Here is a 22,504-nt window from a genome sequence, read left to right as displayed (position 1 = left end):
TTTTAAGCAGTGAAGCAATTGCATTTGAAATTATGATAATGTATATAGCCAGCATGAATTACAGTATAGACTTTTACATCACACACTTTATTTACAATATATTCTTACAGAATAATTCTTGCGTATTCTAGTGTTATAGAAAACAACATTATTTAGACAAGTAAAGGAATTTTGAATTTGTACTGTTACCTTCATGCAACTTCAAAAGCAGGAATAGTTCTGCTTTGAATATTCCAGTCATATAACTTCTCTTACTTGATTATACACGAAGAATGCACAAGCTGTCCAAAGTTATATTCAAACAACGTAGTACTCACAACTTCAACAAGTAAAATATTTGGCCTTTTGTCTTCTATTCTGTATCGGTATGTTTTTCCTGCTTACTATTAATGCTATTAGGGCAGCCTGTAACTACAAGTGTCTTCGGTGTAGAAGGCTTTTACTCCATGCGTTACCAAAGTTCCTGAGCGCTGTACCAGTAACACGATGGGAGATCTGTCAGTCTATCTTTGCCTTTATTGCTTCCAAATAATCCCTTATCTTCCATCCCCTGGATCTATGTAAGTACTTTTGAAATTAGGAGCTTTTAAGCACCTAGGATCATCAATATTTGTTTTGTGGGAAGTATCTGCTTGTTTTTAAACTTGTGCTTTCACGGGCTACTTGGAATTTCAAATATCCTGGCATGAGCTATCAATTAGTTTTCTTGAGCAGAGAACTCCTTTCAGCAGTGCCGATTGGCTTTCGGGGAGTTTTGGCAGCTGTCTTTCTCTGAATTATGGGGGTGGGAGGAAATTAAGAGATACTTCAGACTATTTTGGGGGGAAAAAAAAAGTGAAATACATTATGCTAACTTTCATTGTCTTCAACTCAATTTCACCTAGCTAGTAGGTTCCGTTAGAAGAGCTGGAACGTATGTATAATTGAGCTAAAATTTCCTCTATCCTAACTTGGACTAACAGTTTTCATTTCAAAGATTTTGTCTTTTTTTTTTTTCTTAAAGAATCTTTTTATCCAGTGGGATTTCCTTTGGGGATTTCCCTGCTGCTGGGATTTCTATAGATGTAATGACAAACTCTGTTGGTATGTAGTAGACCAATCTGAATGTCAACAGATGTAGACCCACCCTGTCTGGAACATTTGCTCATGCACAATGATTATTCTGATGTATTCAGACCATGACAGAAATACGTAAGCAAGGGAGAGAAAGTGGGGAAAATTCCAAAAGTTTGTTTTGTGCAGTGTTGAAAATCAGAAATTTCACAAGAATGTGTAAAAATATGCCCAGCCAATGGAATACCAGCATTTTTGGAGCTGTCACCAGTCTGTGGTTTGTTCAATTGTCTTGTGAGTTTTACTACCTTTTTTTTTTTTTTTTTTCCCCCACCAGTGAAAAATCTGGTGACTGTAATATGTCAAACCTCCACTTGTGATGTCACTTCTTTGAAGACTTACCTAGCTAGCCGCTGGGATCGATTTTGTTGTAACATTGGTTTTGCCACAGTTTGTGCTTTGAACATCAATGTTGGGGTCATTCATGCCTGAGACAGTGGAGATCTGATTGGCTTTGCCAAGGTTCTTAATGATATTGATGTTGTATTTGGCAGTTTCCACAAAGCTGTTTTCTAGTAACCAACCATCTGATTCACGCTCCAAATCTCCTAACAGAAGGACATTCTTCATTGCTGTTTGTAGGTACCGGACACCAATAAGTACGGAGAGCTGTAAGAAACAGTTAATAGTTAAACAGAGAGTTCAAATTACAGCCTCAGTCCTACCCCTAAGTCAGCTTTCTGACTTGTGTATTTACAGGCCTACTAATTAATATCGGGTAAAGCAGACAAATTCTTTATCCCAGGAATATATCTGACCACTATCCCAAATAATTACATTATTTTTTAGAAAGAAAAATACCAGGGAGAGATTGATTGAGTCTCTCTTCATTCTTCAGGTAGTGTTCACACTTGCGTGTTATTAGCACATAAATACCTAGTATTACTTGGGAACGCTGCAGCCTCAGGGACTACAACTGAGTGATGTAGAATCGGTGATCAATTAATGGAACCATCAGTTACTGTGAAAAAAAATATTTAAATTGTAGTCTGTTAATTTATGTGGATTTTTTTCCACTGACCTTGATTAAATTGGTATTTCCTCCAAGGATTTTAATCATTCATATGTAAGCCATATGTGTCCTACACGTAATTGCATTAAAATTAAGGACAGCCTACGACAGAGGCTCAAGTATAGACTTTATATTAGATACTGAGGCACTTTTTGAATGTTATACCATAGCTGTTTCCCATCCTAGAGAGCAGGAAGTCTCTCATTAATCTGACACAGACCACTTTTATGAGACGTACCTCAAACAACCAAATAAGCAATGCCGTAATACCAATGGATCTCATAATAGCCGTGTAGTGATCCAGCAGGGCCTCTCTGCACCCCTTCACCCAGATATTGAGCTCCTCTGTCAGAAAATCGTAGTTGTAGTGAGCGCTGTTGTTTGTCAGCTGGTACTGGATGCAGGGCCGTGGGGAGCTTGGGTTGCAGCAGCTGAAGGGTACTCCATCCACCAAGAACTTCCCGTCAACGTTGCTCTTTAGACGGCTGCAAACAGGACAGAAAGTTTGGGCATTATGAATCTGGTGGCAGCAGTGTAGTGTCTGTGATTTTTATAAAAGGGCATAATGCAAGTCTGCTGCCATGTAGGCCTCTCCAAAGGAACAAAAGGAAAATGGGAATATATTTCCAACTGGAAAAGTTGCTTACTGCAGGAAAACTAAATTTTTTATTTGCTGTATTTCTTAAGTGTGGTATCAGCACAGTATCTCGCGTGGTTCTTGGTACTGTGTGTGCAAGATGTGGATTCAGTGTTCACGGAGATGTTGCCTTTTCAGGTATCTGCACTGAAAATGCTACAGACAATTACTGAACTTATTTATCTTGGTGGAACTCTAATGGAAGTTATGACCCCGGAAATCCTGTTTCTCTCCTTTTGGATTGATTTTTCAACACAAGCATTCATTAAGAGAGAACCTAACACAAGAACAACTTTGCATGCCCAGGAACCACTGGAAATTGTCTACTGACATTTCATCACTAGACCCACGTGCAATGGTGATTCAGCACATGTTTTGAGACTAATTCAGAAGGGAGCTTCTACTTCTAGAAAGGTCTAGGGAATAAGTCTTATGAGGAGTGGCTGAGGGAGCTGGGGTTGTTTAGCCTAGAGAAAAGGAGGCTGAGGGGAGACCTTATCGCTCCCTACAACTACCTGAAAGGAGGCTGTAGTCAGGTGGGGGTCAGTCTCTTCTCCCAAGTAACAGGTGATAGGACAAGAGGAAACAGCCTCAAGTTGCACCAGGGGAGGTTTACAATGGATCTTAGGAAAAATTTCTTCACCAAAAGGGTTATCAAATGTTGGAACAAGCTGCCCAGGGAAGTGGTTGAGTCACCATCCGTGGAGGTACTTAAAAGATGGGTAGACATGGTGCTCAGGGACATGGTTTAGTGGTGGTTTTGGCAGTGCTAGGGGAATGGTTGGACTCAATGATCTCAAAGGTCCCTTACAGCCTACATGATTCTATCATTCTTTTATCTATACTTTTTCTAACTTTTGAAACTGGTTGTAGTTATTGATAAAAATTATTCCTTTCCCTTCCCTATAAGATCAGGAGAAAAACAAGTGGGAAAAGAAGGAAGATAAAGAAATAGGAGGGAGAAAAAAAATAAATCATAGGATGGAAAGAGAACACGGTCTCAGATTAATTGAGAGTTTCTGGAACAGTTAAATGAGTCCTTGACATCCATTTTCCTTCTCTTATCTGCTCTCCAGTTAGCGTGTCCTTGTAAGGGCTTCTGTTTCCAAGCCGGCTCTTCAGAGAAATAGATTTTCCAGAAACTGGAGAGTATATAAGACATTGAAAGATGCTCTCACACTTTGGGGAAGTAGCCTCTAAAGCATGTATCTATTTTCATGCTTATTTCCTGAGGCAGCTCCGCAGGTGAGAACCATGGCCTGTTTTAATGAAGTTCATGCCCTTCAGCCTTTGTTAGGGAGCCAGAATACAGGAAAGACAACTTTCTCTTAGATATCCAGCTTTCACCATTTTCTAATAGTAAAATTTATAATATTTTCCAAAACTTATCCTCATTTATTAACGTTTACAAATCATATTTTCCTGTTCCATTACAGATGATCTAAATTAAAGTGAAGTCATCATAAGAAGCTCAGCAGGTGAAAAGAAGAAGCAGAAACTCTGCAGTCCAGTGTTCTTCAGGCTTTTGGGGACTCAAGGTATCCTTCAAAAGAAACAAGCTGCTAGGAAGCTCAGTATTTGTGGCTGTGCTGGGATGGCAGAATAATTGCCCTCATTTTATTGCTGTGGGCCTGCTAAATACAACCTCCTTCCTTTATTTTTTTTTTCCCCCTTATTTTTTTGGGGGGATAGTGGCGGTCTGTTTTGTTTTATTTAGTACTCAGTCAAAAATACCTTCCTCAAAGATCTTTCCAAGTAAGTCAGGAAGCTCGTCTGCCATTTCCCACCTAGGATTGGGTTAGGCCTGAATTCCTCTCTGTTTTAAAGTCTAGCTCTTCACTTTGTGGCCATCATGTTCCAGGTAATGGCAACAGAATGAAACCAATGCAAAAGAAGCCACAGAAACCAGTGAAACCAGACTTAAGTGTGCGAGCAGCGTAACGGGCATAGGCAAAACCATTCGCTGGGAAGGAAACAAGGAAGGGAGCCAGAAAGGTACAAAATGGAAGGCTCTAGTGTGAGTATATTTCAGTGACATGACCCAAATATAGTACAGCATCTAAAATGGTTAAAATATGGTTTCTTAAACTAGGTCTTAAGCTTTTCTTTTGTTCCCAAGCATCAGTTTAGTTAATTTTTTTTCTTCCTGCCACATGTTATAAAGAGGAATTTTCTTTCTACTGCCCACAATAGCAGTTTCCAGAGTTAGGTTCTGTCCCCCTGTTTCCTCTACTAGTGGCAAATTAAAGAACGATGTATCTTGGTGCTGTTAGAAGGGAAGGCCCCAGTAACAGAGCTGAGGGAGTGAGACATTCACTGCCATTTCTTTTTGCAATTTGAAGTTGTTGTGGTTATTGTAAAGCAAAAGTTGCTTTTGAGACTATAAAAAGACGATTTTTGCCCAACCAAAGCAATAATAGGATTGTACTGCTGTAACCTGCCTCATTCTCCGACCATTCCCATTGATTCTCTGCATTTCTTGTCACATTGTGGTGCTGGCAATGGAGATACAGAAGAGAGGAGGGGCAAGAGGATTATGAAGGAAGTTGAGAAGTTCGGTTTTACGAAGGTTACACGTGAGTTAACAGTATGTCAGTTCTCAACTGCTTTGCCTCTTAATCTACCAAGTACTAATTGACATACAGTAAAAGATGAAACCAAGATAGGTATTTGGTTCCTCCGTCATCCTTTCTGAACATTACTAGCTGGAACTTTCTTCCAACAATTTCATATCAAATGTTTCACTACCACATTTTTGGAAATCAGTGTAATTTGGTTATACAGCAGCAACTTGGATTCTAGCAATCAAGATGGAATTCTCCAATTTATATACAGTAAAAGAAATTATGCAGTGTAACTACTCCCTTCACACACATTTCACTGGCATCTTCTGCCTACATACGGCAAAAATTAACTGACGGTGTATTTTCAAAATAATGGCAAAGCGCAGGTGACCCTGCGGAAGAAAATGGAGTTTAGCTAAGACCCTGGGTAAAACATTACTGTTTGTGCACGTCTCACATAAATAAAAAGCAGTATATTTTAATTTTGTCCTTACAATAAGATACTAAAGAAGTTCCTGTGGACCATCTTTCTTGTCATGTCACTTTTCAGTGTAGAACCAGGATTTAAAAGACCTCTTGGGTCAGTCTGCTTTGTGCCACTGTTACTTTCCAACTTCTCTCCCAAGAACACTTGTTCTAAAGCTTGCTTTATTTTCACAGCCAACTGCCCTTACGCACGTTGGCACCCTCTTGTCCGTATTCTCCTAAGTCCTGTTCTCTGTTATATTTGCAGCTTTGTATATACACTTTGTTATAATGGCAGTTTCAAAGTTGCAAATTCTGTGAAAATAAGACCTTTGGTCTCCCTTCACCTGGCTTTATTGTCACTGATTTTTGAGTTCAACAAACAAAAGGCTTGACAAGTGCCAGTCAAGCTTTTTGTGTTTGTATTTCCCAGGTGCATATATAGCTACTTGGCTCTCATCAGTGAAGACTTTTTTTCAGCTTTAGAAGAATTATTACATATTGGATTGTCTACTTTTATTTTTTTTTTATTGTTACCTTTTCTATTGTCTGTAAGAATTATCAGACTCTTCTTTTTGAGCATATAACTTCACAATTGCTACATCACGTGAAGCACCAACAAACAAACAAAAATATTCAATTGGTTTTCTCCTCTTTTTTTAGGCAGTATACATGGTGTTGGCAGTTTCTCACATGTGAACATATAGATTTGAACCTGGATTTGTGAAGTCTAATATCTTGAAGGAGAAAGATCTTTCAGTTTTTAGGATTGAATGTGCGATGTATTGATAGTTAAATCCTCTTTTCTTTCCATCATCAGCTCAATAGAACTGAAATTTTGAGGTAGCTAATTCACATGTTAAAAAAGGAAAAGTATGTCGTTGCTTTGCATCCTGAAAATGTTACCAAAAGGCAACTTCGATTGTACATGTAGTTCACATATTTTGTGAGTAACATGGTCATTCTACAGTTTTTTGATGGAGACAAAGGTCCAGCAGAAATTAGTATCTACTTGGCCTTATGAGGTGTATTCTGGAAGCCCAGAATAATTAAACAGAAGGACGCTTTTTGGCTTGAGTACTTCAGTACTTTTTGTTTTTAGAGGGAGTGTATGGTTTAGACAAAGTGTTATTCCCAGTGCTATTTACTAAAGATTAGTACAAGAGTATTTGTGAACATGCCTATGACCAAAGAAATGTTACCTCTTGTTGAGTTAGACCCTTTACAAGAATTATTTAGAATGACCTTTGAGAGAAGCCTTCTAGCCACACGATGCTGTTTTAATAAGGAGGAAAAACACTGCCAGAATTTTTGGCTCATGACAGAGAACAAGCAGTTTTGCCATATTCTCTTTAATGTCAATGTATCTCAAGATCTCTTGACACGACTGTTACTTAATTTCTGTTCAGTACAAATTCTTCTTGAGTGAGGCTTTTTCCTGGAATTTTTTTTTATGACTAGTAAATACTTACTCCAGAACTTCCTTGGAAGCCATATTCAGATAACGAGGAGACACCCACTGAATTTCAAACCAGTCTCTAAAGCCATTATTTCCACAGCATCGGAATCCAATTTGTAACATATCCACTGTTTTCTTCAAGAAACATCGTCCAGGTATGTCCGTGTCCTTATAGAACTTCATAGCATCCCTCAATCCCAGATACAGAGACTCTTCCAGCTCATTCCTCATGGTATAGCACATGAGAGCACCCACCAGGATGCAGAAGGTAAAACAGAAGGTACATACGATGTATGGAAGCATAACTAGCTTCCACCGAGAGAATTTGTTGGCATCTGAGCAGTCATAGCAGATTTTGCCACCTACAAAGTTGATGATACATGCTATGACCCCTACAGAGATCAGCATGTTGGGGACAGAGTTAATGTCCCCTTTTGCCATCACTTCGTTGCGCTTCTTGATCTCTATTTTCAGAAAGAGGCCAAGGCTGAAGAGAATGATCCCACTCACAACAGAAACCCAGTTGAGGATCCATAAGATCTGAGCCAATTTGTCCCTTTTAGTTTTGGTGAATTTTACTTTGAGGACAGCCATAGTTAGTTCAGTGTTAGGTAAAGAAGCGTAGGTCGAGGAAAGCTCGTAAGCTGATTAGGAGCATGTATCCAAGGCATGCAGAAGACATCTGAAGAAGAGAGAGAGAGATTACTGTCTGACTGGGTATTTATAGAGACTACAGAAAACTTCCTGTACAGCTTCGCATGCTTGACTCCTGCCAAGGGAGTGCCCCACTGAAATTTATTGCTTAAATTTTGTACAATGTCAGTCACTTAAAAACCCCCAAAATTCTAAGGACCAACTAGAGCAATCAAAAATAAGCCATCAGTAGAACCAGTGAATTCTGGATTCCCATGGATTTTGTCAAGAGCAATTTTCTATGCAGATTTTCTGATGTCTGGAAGTGAGCTGCATCTGCTGTCGTTCCCTCCAGAAGATTCACGGTGCCTTTCCCTTCTATTTGTTGCCTGTATTTTCTTGATGATTCTAGGAATTTATAATTCTTACTGTATCGGGGTCAGATTTGTGTTCAAAAGTTGAACAAGGAGGATGAACAAGCAGATATATACAGCATAATCACATAAGCCTTTTTTCCATATGGAAAAAAACCAACATGAAAATAGTACCAGAAATACAGTATCCTACGGGTATTTTTAGTCATTTCATCAATTATGTGCAGTAAAACATGATTTTGCTAGCAAAAAGCAGTTTTATTCCTACACTTATACTACTAAGATGTGATCGGTTTGGCAACAACTGTAGGGGGAACGGCTGTGGTTATCCACAGACACAAAATGTTCAACAAATAGTTAAACTATCAATGACTGTGTTGGTTTTCCAGAAAATATTATCAAAATTTTATTAACTTTTAAGTGCTATGACTGGTGAACAAACCATCCTCCACCACATTTTTCCACTTGATCTGGCATAAAAGCACTACCATTTTTAGATGAAGTAACTTATCACCCTACAAAAAAAAAGCAGAACATCTTCACACCTTAAGAAAAATATCAGCAGTTTAAGATGCTCTATTTCTTTCTCTACCGATTGCCCTTCCTTTCTTTCTGAAAGTTCTTATTAAAAAACAGCTTTTGGAATAGCGTGATGTATTAAATGAGGCCTGATCCTTAGGGAATCACTGTTGATGTCTTAACCTCTGCTCCTGCAGCTGAAGTTCCTTGTTCTTTCCCTTTGTCCTGAGAACTATGGTAATCACACCTTATTCCACCCCTCCTACCACCTGTAGACTGGCTTCCTTTCTGAATTCCCCATATTCCAGTCAGAATCCTAAACTTCATTCCTGGTTGCACTTTCTGCAATAACCTTGACTTCTTCACTGCCCGTTGGAACTGCTTCCATTCTCCCATCTGCAGAAGACACTGCAGCCCAAGGGAAACACAATAATTTTTGAAGGGGAACCATTTGAGAACCAACAAGAAACTACTCATGTTTTTTGTAGTTTATATCTTGTATATTTTATTAGTTTATTTTTGATGCACCTACTCTTACGTTATTAACTTTCCCATGTGATCTACAGACTCTTCTGTTTTTCTCTCCAAAGATCACAATGATGGACATAAAATATACTCAGAGAGACTCCTTCCGCCCCGAGTTTCAAATCTGATATTTCAGAGTTTCACAGCTGAAGGAGGACTTCTGTGTTTCAAGGTCTGTCGTCCTTCCCCCAGCTATTAGTGGATCTAAGAAAAGACAGTATATTTCCCAGCACTTTTAACCTTGCTTCTCTTCAATACTACTAACAATTTCCGCTTTGCACTTCTCCAGTTACATCACAATCACAGGCAGAAAGCAGCTAATAACATCCAAGATCTAAAACCTGTTAGAACTGGAGACAATGTGTTTTTGGTGTACGTGATGTGGATGTAGAACTATGCTGCAGTACCTCAAGATCAAACCATGAACTTTTACCCTTCTTCAGTGCTTCCAATGCTTTGCGATTGCCTTTTCTCAACACGTGCAAGATATACGGAGGAGTTCTTTCTTTGCTCCCCTGAAGGCCTGCTCTCACCATGGTCTTGTACTAATTCAGTAATTTTCATTAGAGTGATTTTATACTATACAACTATGTGTTTATATGATTATACAGTCTTCTAATTCCACTAATACAATGGCATTTATAATCCTGTAAATTTGGGGAAATAGAGACGTATAAGCAGCATTATTCTTGTTTAATATTTTTTAAGCTAGTGGACTCCACTACTTAACTTAATCTGAATAAAACTGGCATCAGCTAAACCAGCATGAAAGCTACCTGCAGACAAGCTGTACAGAAGCAGGGCTACACTAAAGGATCCACAGCGGCAATGAAGTTTTACATTGGGTAAGCAGATTGTTGTAGAGTACAGTTTGAAAAGGTAATGGTATCCCAGTGTCTTCATCTGTATATGTTGGAAGGAATCAATTCTATGTGTACAGGCAAGAAACAAGTTGTTCCTTTCATATCAGGACATATTTAGATGTCTTCATGCATTTGAATATTAAAACACTTCAATGCCTGTGAGATCCAATTCATTCATGTTACACTTATTTTCTCCTGCCTTTACAGAGGAAACTAATTCCCCTCAAAACTGTTAATCTCGTAATATCTTTTGTACAATACATGGAGTAGCCTGCAAAATGCACAGTATTTTTTCTTGAGGCCAGCAGCTCTCTGACTTTAAGGTCCTAATTTTAATGGTAGTTAAGAATGATTATCAGTTATGGTTGAGTATTGATTGTGATTGTATTGTGATAATCATATTGATTATCATGATGAAATACTGATTATTGATAGACATCTCTGTACAAACAAGTCCAGAGAATAATCATTTATAAAATGACAACTCTTTCTTCACATCATTCTTCTACGGTATCCTTCAGACCTCATTTAAAAGGATCATGCTCCGCTGGCACAGAATTAAGCCTCTGTACGAATTCAGATGACAGCCTGTCTGCTAAGCCCGGAGACAGTATCTTTGATTGCTTCACCAGTTAAGCAGTTCATGACTTGAACTTAAATAGCTGTAGATGGCTGGTGCAAATAGGTTTATCTGCCCCTGATACTCAGGTCTCAGAGCTCACCATAGAGAGAATCTGTCGTGAAATTTCCTGGCTGCTAATACGCAGTTTGCATTCAATGGCCAGTGTATATGAATGCATCGCTCACTGTTCATATATGACATCATACATATATCATTCATACATGTACGCATTTGCAAAATGCCTCTAAATTGTTAGGCACACATATAGTTATGGTGTCACGGAGAACATCCTACTTGCCAAACATCTTTTGCTTTAACATTTGAACAAAATTTGTAAACAATTCTACCTTTACTTAAAATTCATCTACTCAAGAGGCACTTGTTGATTTTCAAAGATGTAAATTTGAGACTTTCTGTCATATTCTAGCCATAAAGAAACTTGAAGCTGAATTCCATAAGCAGCGTTATCTCATGTAGCTATTCTGATACAGCTCCTTCCCCCGTTTTCAGATGCCTAAAGTTAAAAAAATGAAAAACTTATGTGCAAGAGCAACTCTCCTAGGAAGTCCTTGCCTCCAGTAATTCTCATAAGGTATTTCCTGCTTCATTGTTCCAATTTTAGTATTGTAATAAGACCAGATTTCATGGAATATTCACATTCATCTAAGAGAGGTACCCACGCCACAGTTCTCCAGCAGTATAAGATATGCTATTTCATATGAACCATACTGCCAGAGGAAAGGGGTGGAATGACTGGTTGTTGTAGTGCGGTGACCACTCGTTGACTGACCCTGGCTGTCACTTATATACCTGGGATTGCACAAAGGATCTTTGGGACAACTGTGCTTCTCCTGAAACTTTGAGCACATCAAGAACAACAAATTGCCTACTCTATTCCTGTGTTCCCAGCTTCTGCATGAATACTTCTCTTGAGATTATTTTTTCCTATGCGAACAGTTTATTGAATTTAGATAATGAGAAGACTCTCTTCCCATCATAATCAATTTTGTAAATACACCATAACATTATTCTTTCCCTAACTGTTCAATGAAGTATTGAATACATTTATTAGCATAAGCTCTATTGCAACACACATACTGCCGCGTAGTAGCATTTTTTGAGCATTTTTCAGCTTCCAGCTGAAAGAACTGAAGTGCAGTTATGAGCTAAAAGTGTCATTATCTTTTTCTGCTATATCTACCTGTTCTTCTTCAAGTTAATTTGGCAGTGAGCTACTGTAAAACCACACACGCTCCTAGTAGTTCAGTAGAACTAACATCTCTATCAAAGTTCCTAGAAACACACCTCACCATTGCACGTGAACCACTCCAGAGTTATGAAGCATATACACACAGACCCTTTTTTCCCTAGCTAGGGGACAGAAAGATGGGTTTTATTCTATGAAGGGAGAAATACTTCTTTTGACAGAAGAAGCCAAATCTCTCCCATATTACTGATACTGTTCTCAAGCTTTCCTTGTCTAACTCACTTCAAACACAGCTTCCATCAGCATACTGTAGCTTTTTGCTTCCAAGATTCCACGCACCTGTTCCTTTCCTATCAAACTCCCCTAGCTACAGAGAAGACATAGCACAGCTATTTACTCATTTATAATGTTGACTTATCAGATGCAAATTGTCCAAAGAAATTTGGCTTGCAATTTTGTCATAAACAAACCACATCTTATCTTAAACAATTTCACTAAAATCTGCCATTTTAGCTAAACACACATTCCTATCTGTGATTTCATGTAAAAGAAACCACTAACCTGCTTCAGAGGACTGAACAGGATCTTGAAACTGGTAACTTGCTGAGTACAGGGGAGAAAATACCTGGATCAGGCATCCTGAGGAAGAGTGAGGAACTGATTTCCTGATGTCTGTGTAGTTCTTCTGTTTTTACACTGAGTTACCTATGGAGATGGAGAAAAAGACTTCAACTCTCCTGCCCGTGCTAATCTCTCTTTCGTCTCTAATCGTAGCTAAGAGATTTATTTCAAGGTTCTTATGCCACCAGGTTAAATCCTGCAAAACAGGCCAATTAACTGAGTGTGAAGTGAGATCTCACTGACAAAATGGATTTATACTAACTTCTTTTGCCTTTTTATCCCCTTGAGGTTTGGGCTAGTAAGCAACAGAGACTGTTCTTCAGTACCTGCTAATGTCTTCATTAATTCTTAATTTGTTAATTTGTTTTTAGCAATAAATATAAGAGAGAGAAGAATGAGAATAATCAAACTTGGTGCATCTGTGGGAAGGGAAAATCTATCATAGGCAATCGCATCATTTCACTAATATGTGCCTTACCTATTGTTCCATATTTTGTCTCTTTGGATGGAATTTTCTGCCCTCTGTATATTGACTGTGACTGCATCCAAGGAAGGAATTCAAGTAACCAAGAGCAATTGGATCATCCTGTATGACTCACAGTAGATTCTGGTTTGGGAAGCTTTCCACATTCAAGAACAATCTAGTAGAAACCTCTGTCCTAGACTCTTAAAAGCTTTATCGGAAGCCAGAAGCAAAAGCGTCTTGTCCTCTGGCACTTCTGAGCCCAGCATGTAGCAATCTGTGGGATGGACATGGCTGGGCTGAACTGGCAACAGCAGTGGGAACAAGCTGAGTCTGCAGTGATGCTTGATCAAATTAGTGGTGATGTTAGTACCAGAACTGAATCAGTAACCAGGACCGGGTTTGGTCTCTAGGGCCCATAATACATCAGCAGTTCAGTGAGCACAACGACTGACTGCAAGGGACCCTGCACCAGAAATTGTAACGCATATGAATATTCTCAGAAGCATAAACTGTCTGCTCCCAGCTAATAATAAGCAATAAACTGATACCATGATACTACAGTAATTCTAACTTCGTATTCTCACAATATGCCTGTTCATCTTGTTTATGGTCTCGTGCCTTCATAAAGACAGACACTCCTCTACATGCGTCAGTATTATTATACTTATTATCAGAGAAAGGTGAAAGATTAGTTATCATCAGTGCAACTCAGTCTGTCGAAGTCTGGAGTAAAGCAGAGACTGGAATATCTAACTACACTATTCTAAGCAGCAAAAACAATTCAGACTTGTTCACTTGCCGAAGTCATTTCATGCATTACTGCGTGGAAGAGGGAGGCTCAGAATTGCCAGTGTCCCTCTATGCCTCCATGGGGTGAAAAATCCCAAGGACGTGTCCCAACAGGATGAAGTCATGCATACAGTGAAATTCTTTCCCTTTTCACTTTTTCTGATACAACCAAACTCGTAACTAATGTTTATACCGAATGCTCCATCCAATAATGCATCATCTAGGACTGTATGGCAAACTTACACAGAGCAGCTTCCTTGACATGTGTGGGGTCCCTGGAGCCATACAGGCTCAACGTGCCTTTTGTGGGCAACTTCAGTTCAGAAAAATATAATTTACCATACCTTCACCTTTTTAAAGAAAATATCTGAAGCAGGGCTTCCAGCGTTCTATCTTGCCTGTGTGCGGATGTACAGCACGTCCAGGAAACTTCAGATCAAGAGCATCTGTGATACATCTGGGACCTGTTGGACCTACTGCATACGGACCACACAAATGCTTGCATATGATCGAATATACCCCAACTGCATTGAATTAATCCTATGCACATGGATCATTCATGCTTTGGACTTGGTGTACTTGTGCAGACCACAAGGAATATGTTAGATCTGTTCAAATGTGTACATTTTTGTACGGATCAACTCTACGGAGCATATTCAACAAGTATAATATATTGCTTGTGGACAGCACAAGTACATCAGTATACACATTTGCCTCCTGTGGTTTTTGAGATATTGCGCTGGCTGGGATGTGATATATTAGAAATCCTGGACAAATGTCTGAAGTCCTTTTCTATGCCCAGAAGAAGTTCACGTATAAATCCCCCCCCCGCTTCCCAATCTGTGGAACTCCAGACATATGTTATCCCTGAGTATTAGAAAATGTTATTGCCTCAGATACCTATTAGTAGAAAAATGTACCTTTCCTGTTGCTTTGCAGTATAAACCTACTTCCATGCATGAAAGAAAGCAAGCAGAAGATGGCAGTGCTGCTGTATGTGGAGGGTTTTTTTCTACAATGCAAAGTAAGCTTTCTTTTCTTTGTGTTCAAGAGATTAGAGGTCACTCATACAGCTAGTGGCAGCTCAGGAAGGCATCATTGTAAGAAATAACTTAAAACCAGTCTTAATGCAATTAAAACTCAATGCTACCTGTATTTTTTGTTCTGTTTCATATTGGGAAATGGTTTCAGCTGCAAAGTTAATAGTAAAAGTTGAATTATTCAAAAATTAGTTTTGCTTTATGACCATCTATAAGTAACCGTGCTGCACTTTCTTACAGACCTGCTGGGAAGCCTGGGCACCAAGATGGTAATGATAGAGTAGCATTTTGTAACCCAGCAGGAGTTGTTGTACATGCGGGTCTGCTATCTATCACCCAGTGGTATAGAAAGAAAACACACACTTTCCAGCTAACAGTGGAGATTGCTGTGCTGTGGCTTTGGATCTGAGGGAGGTAAATTTAATAAATGTTTGCCCAATTACTTATCTGTTTAGTACCATTCATATAAAAGTCTGCAAGCAAGCACAGATGTGTTATGAATTAGCCTAGTTAAATAGCTACTGGGATGATGCATGCTGCAAAATTGAATTTTACATCTAGTTTCCAAAAATTAACGGGTTTTTTATATGTAATTTGGATTTTCCAAATTCGTCTTGTATTTAATGTAAATGATAACTAAAGAGAAGAGATTTTGGTGTAATAGGCTAAACCTGGAAGCACAACTGTTCTTCAACGTGTCAGTGCTTCAGAGGGAGAGTCCATATTCTGAAAGAGATTCTCTCTGATATGTGTTAACGGGGAGAGGGCATGAAAAAGGGAATTCAGACCATCTGCTTTTTTTGGCTTTGGTAAAGTTGTGAACCACACAGTAGATACTGAGAGGCGTAAGTTATTAGGCAAATAGAAGCAATTGGGTCTTTACAGAATATTAATCTCTCAATTACAGTTTTGAACTTCTAGGAAGGAAGTATAATGGTATCTTGATGACTACAATTGTTTTAGTTAGATGAAGATACCTAAGTTAAATCACAACACCTGAAATTCTTATGGAATTGCAGAGATGGCAGAGGGAATGCCAAAACTCCAAGGCAAGAGGTAATGGGGATAGACAGTAATTTAAAAGAACCCAGTTCATACATTAGAATGCCACAAAGCTTATTGCATACTAAGTCAATTATATGTTTTTACAACTAGAGCTATAAACTGTACTACAGTTGTACCAGAAGACCTGCTGTACTATGTTGCATGCAAAGTACAAATACCGTAACTGTAGCTCATTTCATTGCCTGAAAAACATCACAGACTATATGAATCAGAAAAATATGTATTATAATTCTCATTTTCCAGATGTTTAAAGGTTATAACAATATGGATGATGGAACCAGTCTCACGCAAAAAGGAAATTATAGAAGACTTGCATGAACTGCACTGCACATGTACTGCTGCTAGTCTTCAGGGCTTCTCTATATTCTGGGAAACACCGTGCAGGTACCTATCAAGCTGGCTCTGATTTCAATCCATAGGAGCTGTGCTGTCCATAACCTCTGACTCATCTACTCCTGACTCATGGTGAGTCATTACAAATGGAAAACTAAGGCACAGAAATACTGTATTCACCTTAAAATCAGACCAGCAGTTTACGGTAAAGCTGGAAAGTGAACCCGTTATTTTAAATTGGTTAGTAACATAAAACTTCCATCTTGGCTGTAACTTTTTTTCTGAAGACTAGAATCCATTTTTACGACCTTATTCATAATTAGACGATGCAGCAGTCTCGCTTTTCACGTTCATACCTTATTCACTATGGACTGTCGTGACATGGGTATCGGTCTCTTCTCCCAAGTAACAACGAATAGGACAAGAGGAAACAGCCTCAAGTTGTGCCAGGGGAGGTTTAGAATGGATATTAGGAAAAAATTCTTCACTGCAAGGGTTATTAAACATTGCAACAGGCTGCCCAGGGAAGTGGTTGAGTCACCATCCCTGGGGATGCGTAGATGTGGTGCTCAGGGACACGGTTTAGTGGTGGACTTGGCAGTGCTAGGTTACGGTTGGACTTGATGATCTTAAAGGTCTTTTCCAACCTAAATGATTCTATGATTCTATGACCACAAGCCAGTCATCAGGAAGCTTTTTGCAGAATGGAATTGTAACCATATTATGAGGGCTCCCAACAAAATTCCCTTTACATAATTATGTAAAATTTCCTTTTTCTATTCCATATCTCGTAGCATCGATATATTGGTGCACTGTACTGCCAATTAACCCTTCTTCCCCTAGCAAAGTAGTCAGACATACAGTCCCACATTTCTCCTTGAAGAGACCTCCTATAGACCTCCTATACTAATCAGGAAGTCTCCCTGTTCTCACCTTATTATAAACCTGATGTTGATGCTGTTTTTCACTCTGTAGACACAATTTGAACTAAACAATATTACTCAGAACATCTTGTAGGGAATCTGAGATTCTTTTAGAAAGAAAAGAGACAGTTACCAAAAAAAAAGAAAAAAAAAAGAGACTCAAAAGTTTCTGAAGCTGTCAAACAGACAAAAGCCAGCACCTAGACACAGTGCTCTTAGCGCTCTTCTGAAAGAGATCCAAGATCCCTCTGTCCCTTCAGTGGTTATTTTATGCTTATTGACACTCTGTATCTAGAAATCATGATCTATGAAAAAAGACTGAAGGAACTCGGTTTTCTTAGTGTAGAGAAGACTGATGGTGAGAGGTGAAAATTGTGTTCAAGTAATTTTAAGGTAGTCACACAGAGGAAGAGAATAAATTCCTTTGGTGACAGGAGGAGAAATAATGGGTGAAATCTTTCTTTTAGTGAGAATAGTGAAACAGCCCATCAAAAAGCTGGATTTCCATCAACAGACTACTTTTAGAAAATGTTGAAAAATACTAGCCAGGAATGTTGTAAGGACAGTCGGTCCTTGGAAAAAGGGCTGAACTAGATGTCTCAAGGTCCGTAATTTTTCATTTGTTATGAACTGGATATCTGCTTAAACATCTACAAAACTGTATAAGTGCTATCCCATCTTTGGACAGTACTTCTTTTGCTCATTGACTTTTGCCTGAAATGTGAACTTATAAAATGTGTTTTACTTTCTGCTTTTCAGTGACAGCACTGTTTCCACCTCCATTTATATATTCATTTTTAGCTGCAATTTTCAACAAAATCTAGGATTTGGTGGATGTTCATTTACTGCCTAACCAAACCAAGGAATTTTCCATCTCTTGGGAATGAACAATTTTGAAGTCTGTGCATCTTACTATCTATCCCCCCGTTTTATTTTTTCTTCCTTTTTCTCTCTTTTCTTTTCTGACAATCAATTGATTTCTGACACTCCAAAAAAAATTTTTGGAGCTTTGTGTCTTACTTCTGTGGTCAACTAAGCAGAAACATTATTCAGAACTTCTGACTCATACAGAAATAAATAAATAACCCCGACACTGATGTCTAGGCAAAGAAGTTCCAATAAAAGTATTTGAAACCAAGCAGTCTGTACTTTGCAGGATGAATCATCTACTCCCATACACATTTATTTCAAGAAAATAGCAGCAGAGTTCAGAAGGTCTTATGCATTGTTGATCATGTCACCCTTCTCCATTGGCAAATATATGCATGTTTGTGTACAGGTGTGGTTTTTAATTTTTAAAGATTCCTTGAAGAAACATTAGATCATTCCTTTCAGACAAAAAACACTGATGAAAATTCTCACATCCCCCTTATCCCACAAGGAAGAAGATTTCCAGGAAAGCAAACTTATTTTTCCATGATTTTCCATGAAGCCTAAGAAAAAAGAACTTGAAACACTGGAAAGTTGTGTTCCATTTATAGACAATCCTGGAAGTTCACCAACTGAGATATTTAAGAATCTTCAGAACAAATGCAGAGTTGTCCATTTGCGGTGGTTTACAGCTATTGACTAACTTTGCTAAGTAACTTCATTTTCCCTCTATTTTGGAAGTAAAAGCATAAAGTTTCTGACTTCAGAAAAGTTAAACCAGCAGACAACTGTTTTCAGTACTTGTTCTTCTCCATCCCAAGGTGAAATTCAGCGCTTGGCAAGATCTGAACCTTGGTTGATATGAATAATGATTTTCCCCTTCCTGTGATTTTAATCATTTATTTATAAAAGTAATGTTTTTGATAAAATTTATGATAGAAATGTTAACTTAATTTCAGTGTAAGTGTTTCTCAGGAATAATGAAAGTGATGTAATACTTTTAAGAAGAAATATTTAGGTTTACTGTTTATATGCACAGACAGGTAAAATGCATGTACGAGAATTCACCTTCCAAAGAATATTCATAGTAGGAATAGGCTCAGAGATCTGCAACAGATTGGAGTTAGAAGCTCCTCTTCTTTACCCTTTTCTTTCTATATAAGTACAAGTAAACTAAAATTACTAGATTAATTCACAGCCATATCAGAGTTAAATATTTAGCTGTGCTGTACTTCAATATGCTTGCAAGAGCTTTCTAGTTTTATAGGAGGACCTAGGATGCTCTTATCATTCCATGCAGACTCAGAAGTGTCTCTTCACTCACATGTTTGATATATCGATTCAAAGGCTGCATGATAAACTCCTATACAAAAAAAAAAAAAGTTCTTACATCAGGACATGTGAAATATCCTTTAGGGTCAGACCAGTTATCTACCTGGCTCTCTAGTCTGTCTCTAACAGTAGCAAGAGTAGATACTATTTAGAGGCACTTTTTACACTTAATATCCCTTTTACTCCCTCTGCATCTGAAACTGTTCTTAATGGCATGTTATGGAACACCAGATAACTACCACACAAAGCCAGATACAGCAACAAAATACAATTTTTGTACATCCAGATAGCCAGTTAGAACTAGCAACGTAAAACCTGAATAAAGGGCTTAGGACAGTTGTTGGCCCAGGGTAACTTTCTCCAGGCCCAATCAACACTGTGCATTCATCTAAGCTTAACTACCTGTACTACTGCAAAAAAGCTAGATGGCTTGATTCCATAGTTACACGGAGATTTTAATGTCTTGGGCTTTTTTTTTTTTTTTTGTGGTGAAGATATTCTGCAAGTTTGCACCGATAGAGGAAATGCTGGCATCTGTTATATTTACCATCATCTTTTTGAACCAAAAATAGTAGAACAGAAAGCCTTGAAGAACCTCTTGGTATATTTCTGGAGCAGCGAATTAAAAAAGATGAGATCTTTTCTGTAAAGACGTCCTGCACTTCAGCGGAAACATATTTTCCTTTTGAGAAGACTCAGTTTTAGTTTATTTTTTTTGCTGCTTGACTTCTATTTGAACCATTCAGGTTTTGTCTACTTATGAAGAGTCCATGGTAATTTGAAATCTAACAGGTCACCAGAACTAACAGATGATGAAGAGAAAGAGTATTTGGTCTTTTAAAGCTTGCAGCGTGCATGCTGACTTACAGTATGCTAAGAAGACATGTATTCATGATGCTATTTCCATGATACTGTGCATGAAAATGCAGTTATATTAGATAATGAATTTAACTTGTGAAGTTACAAAGTGATGAGAGAAACCATGTCCCTTGCATTAACAATGTTAAACAGGTAAACAGACAAACCAGATAAACAAGTTTGTTAAGGCCTTTCCATTCTCTTTAATTGAATCAGAAAATTTTCCTGAAGAATTGTACACCTCAGGCAATGCGTCAATTATTTGGGGAACAATAAAGTATTCTTCACAGATGGATTCATATTCATGAGCTCCCCATTACACCTAGCACATAGCAAGTTTTGTTGGCATTACTTAAATAAGAGGTGGTTAGGGCATTCATCTACCCTCAGTTGCAATTTGGGAAAAAGTACCGTCTACTTTAGAGGGAGCGTGAAAAAATTGTTTAGTGCATAAGAAGAGTAGGTATATGGAGCAGGCCTATCCTAGAATAATCGTGACCTTTGCAATGCCTTTAAGACAGGTTTGGAAGAACATGTAGCTTCAATAGAATATTTTCCATCAGGGAAACTGTAAATGTCTATCAAAGGTAAGCAAAACTCATAACTCCATTTTTGAACTGAGGAAAAGATGTACTATTAAAAAAAAAAGAGAAAAAATAAACCCCAACTATTTCAATCAAGGTTCATTCATGAAATGAACATTTCTTCGTAATATCATCTTTCTTATTAACTGCTTCAATTGTTAGTTAGGACATATTATACACACACACATTCTCTCTATATAGAGGAATATATGCTTATCACCAGTGCTGTATCCACACCACTAGCCCTGGTGGACCACTGCTTGAGGTAGTTCACTTTGAGAATGAAGCAGCACATGACTGAAGCTGACATTGAGCAAGTCACAACTGTTTGGGCTCACTGTTAGGTTAGGTTCACAGCTCCCACAACTCATTTGTAAACTACAAGCACTAAGATCTCTCTACTCATAGAGCAGCAGTAGGACATACTCTTTTCTAACCTTACTCTTTGACTATGATCTCCTTCTGATGAATGAAGAAAGGGCTTAAATTATTCACACTATCACCATCTTACCTGCCTGGCAGTAGGGAAATACAAGCTTTCTCTTTTTTAAAGAAACTTCACATGAGGGGAAGACAGCAGTGTGTCTACTCACTTCATACGAGCTGCTGCAAGCACAGCAAATTTGTCCTTCCTCCTTCCCACAGAATGGGTCTGTCCCAGCTGCCAGGTGGATCCAGCCGCTGGGTTCACACCGTATGGATCCAGCCTCTCGGCTGACACCGTGTCCCACAGAGGCATCCCGTCAGCTGTTGCGTGATGGCATGCCAGCACCCACCCGAGCTCCTGCTCCATCGCCTCACCAGGCTGGAGAGTCTCGCCTGCAGCAAGGAGTCACCAGTGAGAGCTGAACCCTTCTCTTCGAAGGCTGTACTGGCCTATGCCTGGAACACATCGACCCTTTCCTAGTGCCACAGCGCGGAGCCCGCGGGTGACAGCCCTGCTGTGTCTTTAGGGCAGCGGTTGCCGCCGCCGGGGACAGCGGTCCCTCAGGCGACGCGAGGGGCCGGCCTCCCCCGCACGCTCGCCCTCCTCCCTCCTCTCCCGCCCCAGCCTCTCTTTCCTCAGCCCGCTCGCTCCTGGGCCCACCCCCTCACCCCCCCCCGGGGGTACGGGCAGCGTCGCCGATGAGCCCCGAGGATGGCCGAGCCCGGGCTGCTGAGGCGGAGGCCAGTGCCGCAGCGAGGAGGCAGCTCTCCCCCCGGGCCAGAGCGGGCGCTGCAGCGGGGAGCGGCCCTGCGGCGGCGGGCGCCGCGGGACAGCCTCGATCCCCGCCACGGGCCGCTGCCCGCCGCCCCCTCGCAGCCCCGGCGGGAAACGGCTCGCCACGGCGGGGGACTACAGCGCCCAGCGGGCACCTCGGCCCCGAGGCTGCGCGGAGGCGGCCGCGGCCGGTAGCGGGGCTCGCCGGGTCTCAACCAACCCCGCACACAGCGCCGCTGCCAGCTGCGCCCGCCTCCGGTATCCTGATTGATCGGGCTGACGACCAATCGCCCGGCAGGAATCTCCGCGGCTGCCCAATCACCGCTGTGCTCGGGAGGCGGGCGGTGCCCCGAAGGACGGCCGTCTCGGTGGCGCCGCGTCTGAGGAAGGGCGAGAGGGGGGGAGGCGGCGCGGGGCGATCGCGGCCGG

The 22,504-nt window shown here is 39.9% G+C and overlaps 1 protein-coding gene and 1 long non-coding RNA gene across 3 annotated transcripts; one reads left to right on the top strand and one right to left on the bottom strand.

The window, feature by feature from the left end:
- Positions 1-454: 454 nt before the first annotated feature.
- LOC141742433 (photoreceptor outer segment membrane glycoprotein 2) lies at positions 455-22,136 on the bottom strand. 2 transcript variants are annotated; one of them, XM_074584692.1, is made up of 6 exons: positions 21,962-22,136; positions 21,468-21,693; positions 12,555-12,698; positions 7,264-7,932; positions 2,364-2,610; positions 455-1,722 (listed from the first exon to the last, which is right to left on the bottom strand). In XM_074584692.1, exons 4-6 carry the CDS (start codon positions 7,842-7,844, stop codon positions 1,456-1,458), a joined length of 1,095 nt encoding a protein of 364 aa, XP_074440793.1. In that variant the 5' UTR covers positions 7,845-7,932; positions 12,555-12,698; positions 21,468-21,693; positions 21,962-22,136; the 3' UTR covers positions 455-1,455. The 2 variants fall into 2 exon arrangements, with proteins under 2 accessions (XP_074440793.1, XP_074440794.1); XM_074584693.1 differs by lacking the exons at positions 12,555-12,698; positions 21,962-22,136 and having other exon boundaries at positions 21,468-21,938.
- On the top strand, positions 2,938-4,902 carry LOC141742434 (uncharacterized). The gene is made up of 3 exons (XR_012586696.1): positions 2,938-3,120; positions 4,199-4,300; positions 4,624-4,902. It is a non-coding gene; the product is annotated as an uncharacterized LOC141742434 (long non-coding RNA).
- Positions 22,137-22,504: the final 368 nt, after the last annotated feature.

This window comes from Larus michahellis, chromosome 4, assembly GCF_964199755.1.
Source record: "Larus michahellis chromosome 4, bLarMic1.1, whole genome shotgun sequence".
Taxonomy (NCBI): Eukaryota; Metazoa; Chordata; class Aves; order Charadriiformes; family Laridae; genus Larus; species Larus michahellis.
Note: the sequence above shows the minus strand (reverse complement) of the source record. Positions and strands in the feature narration are given on the sequence as shown.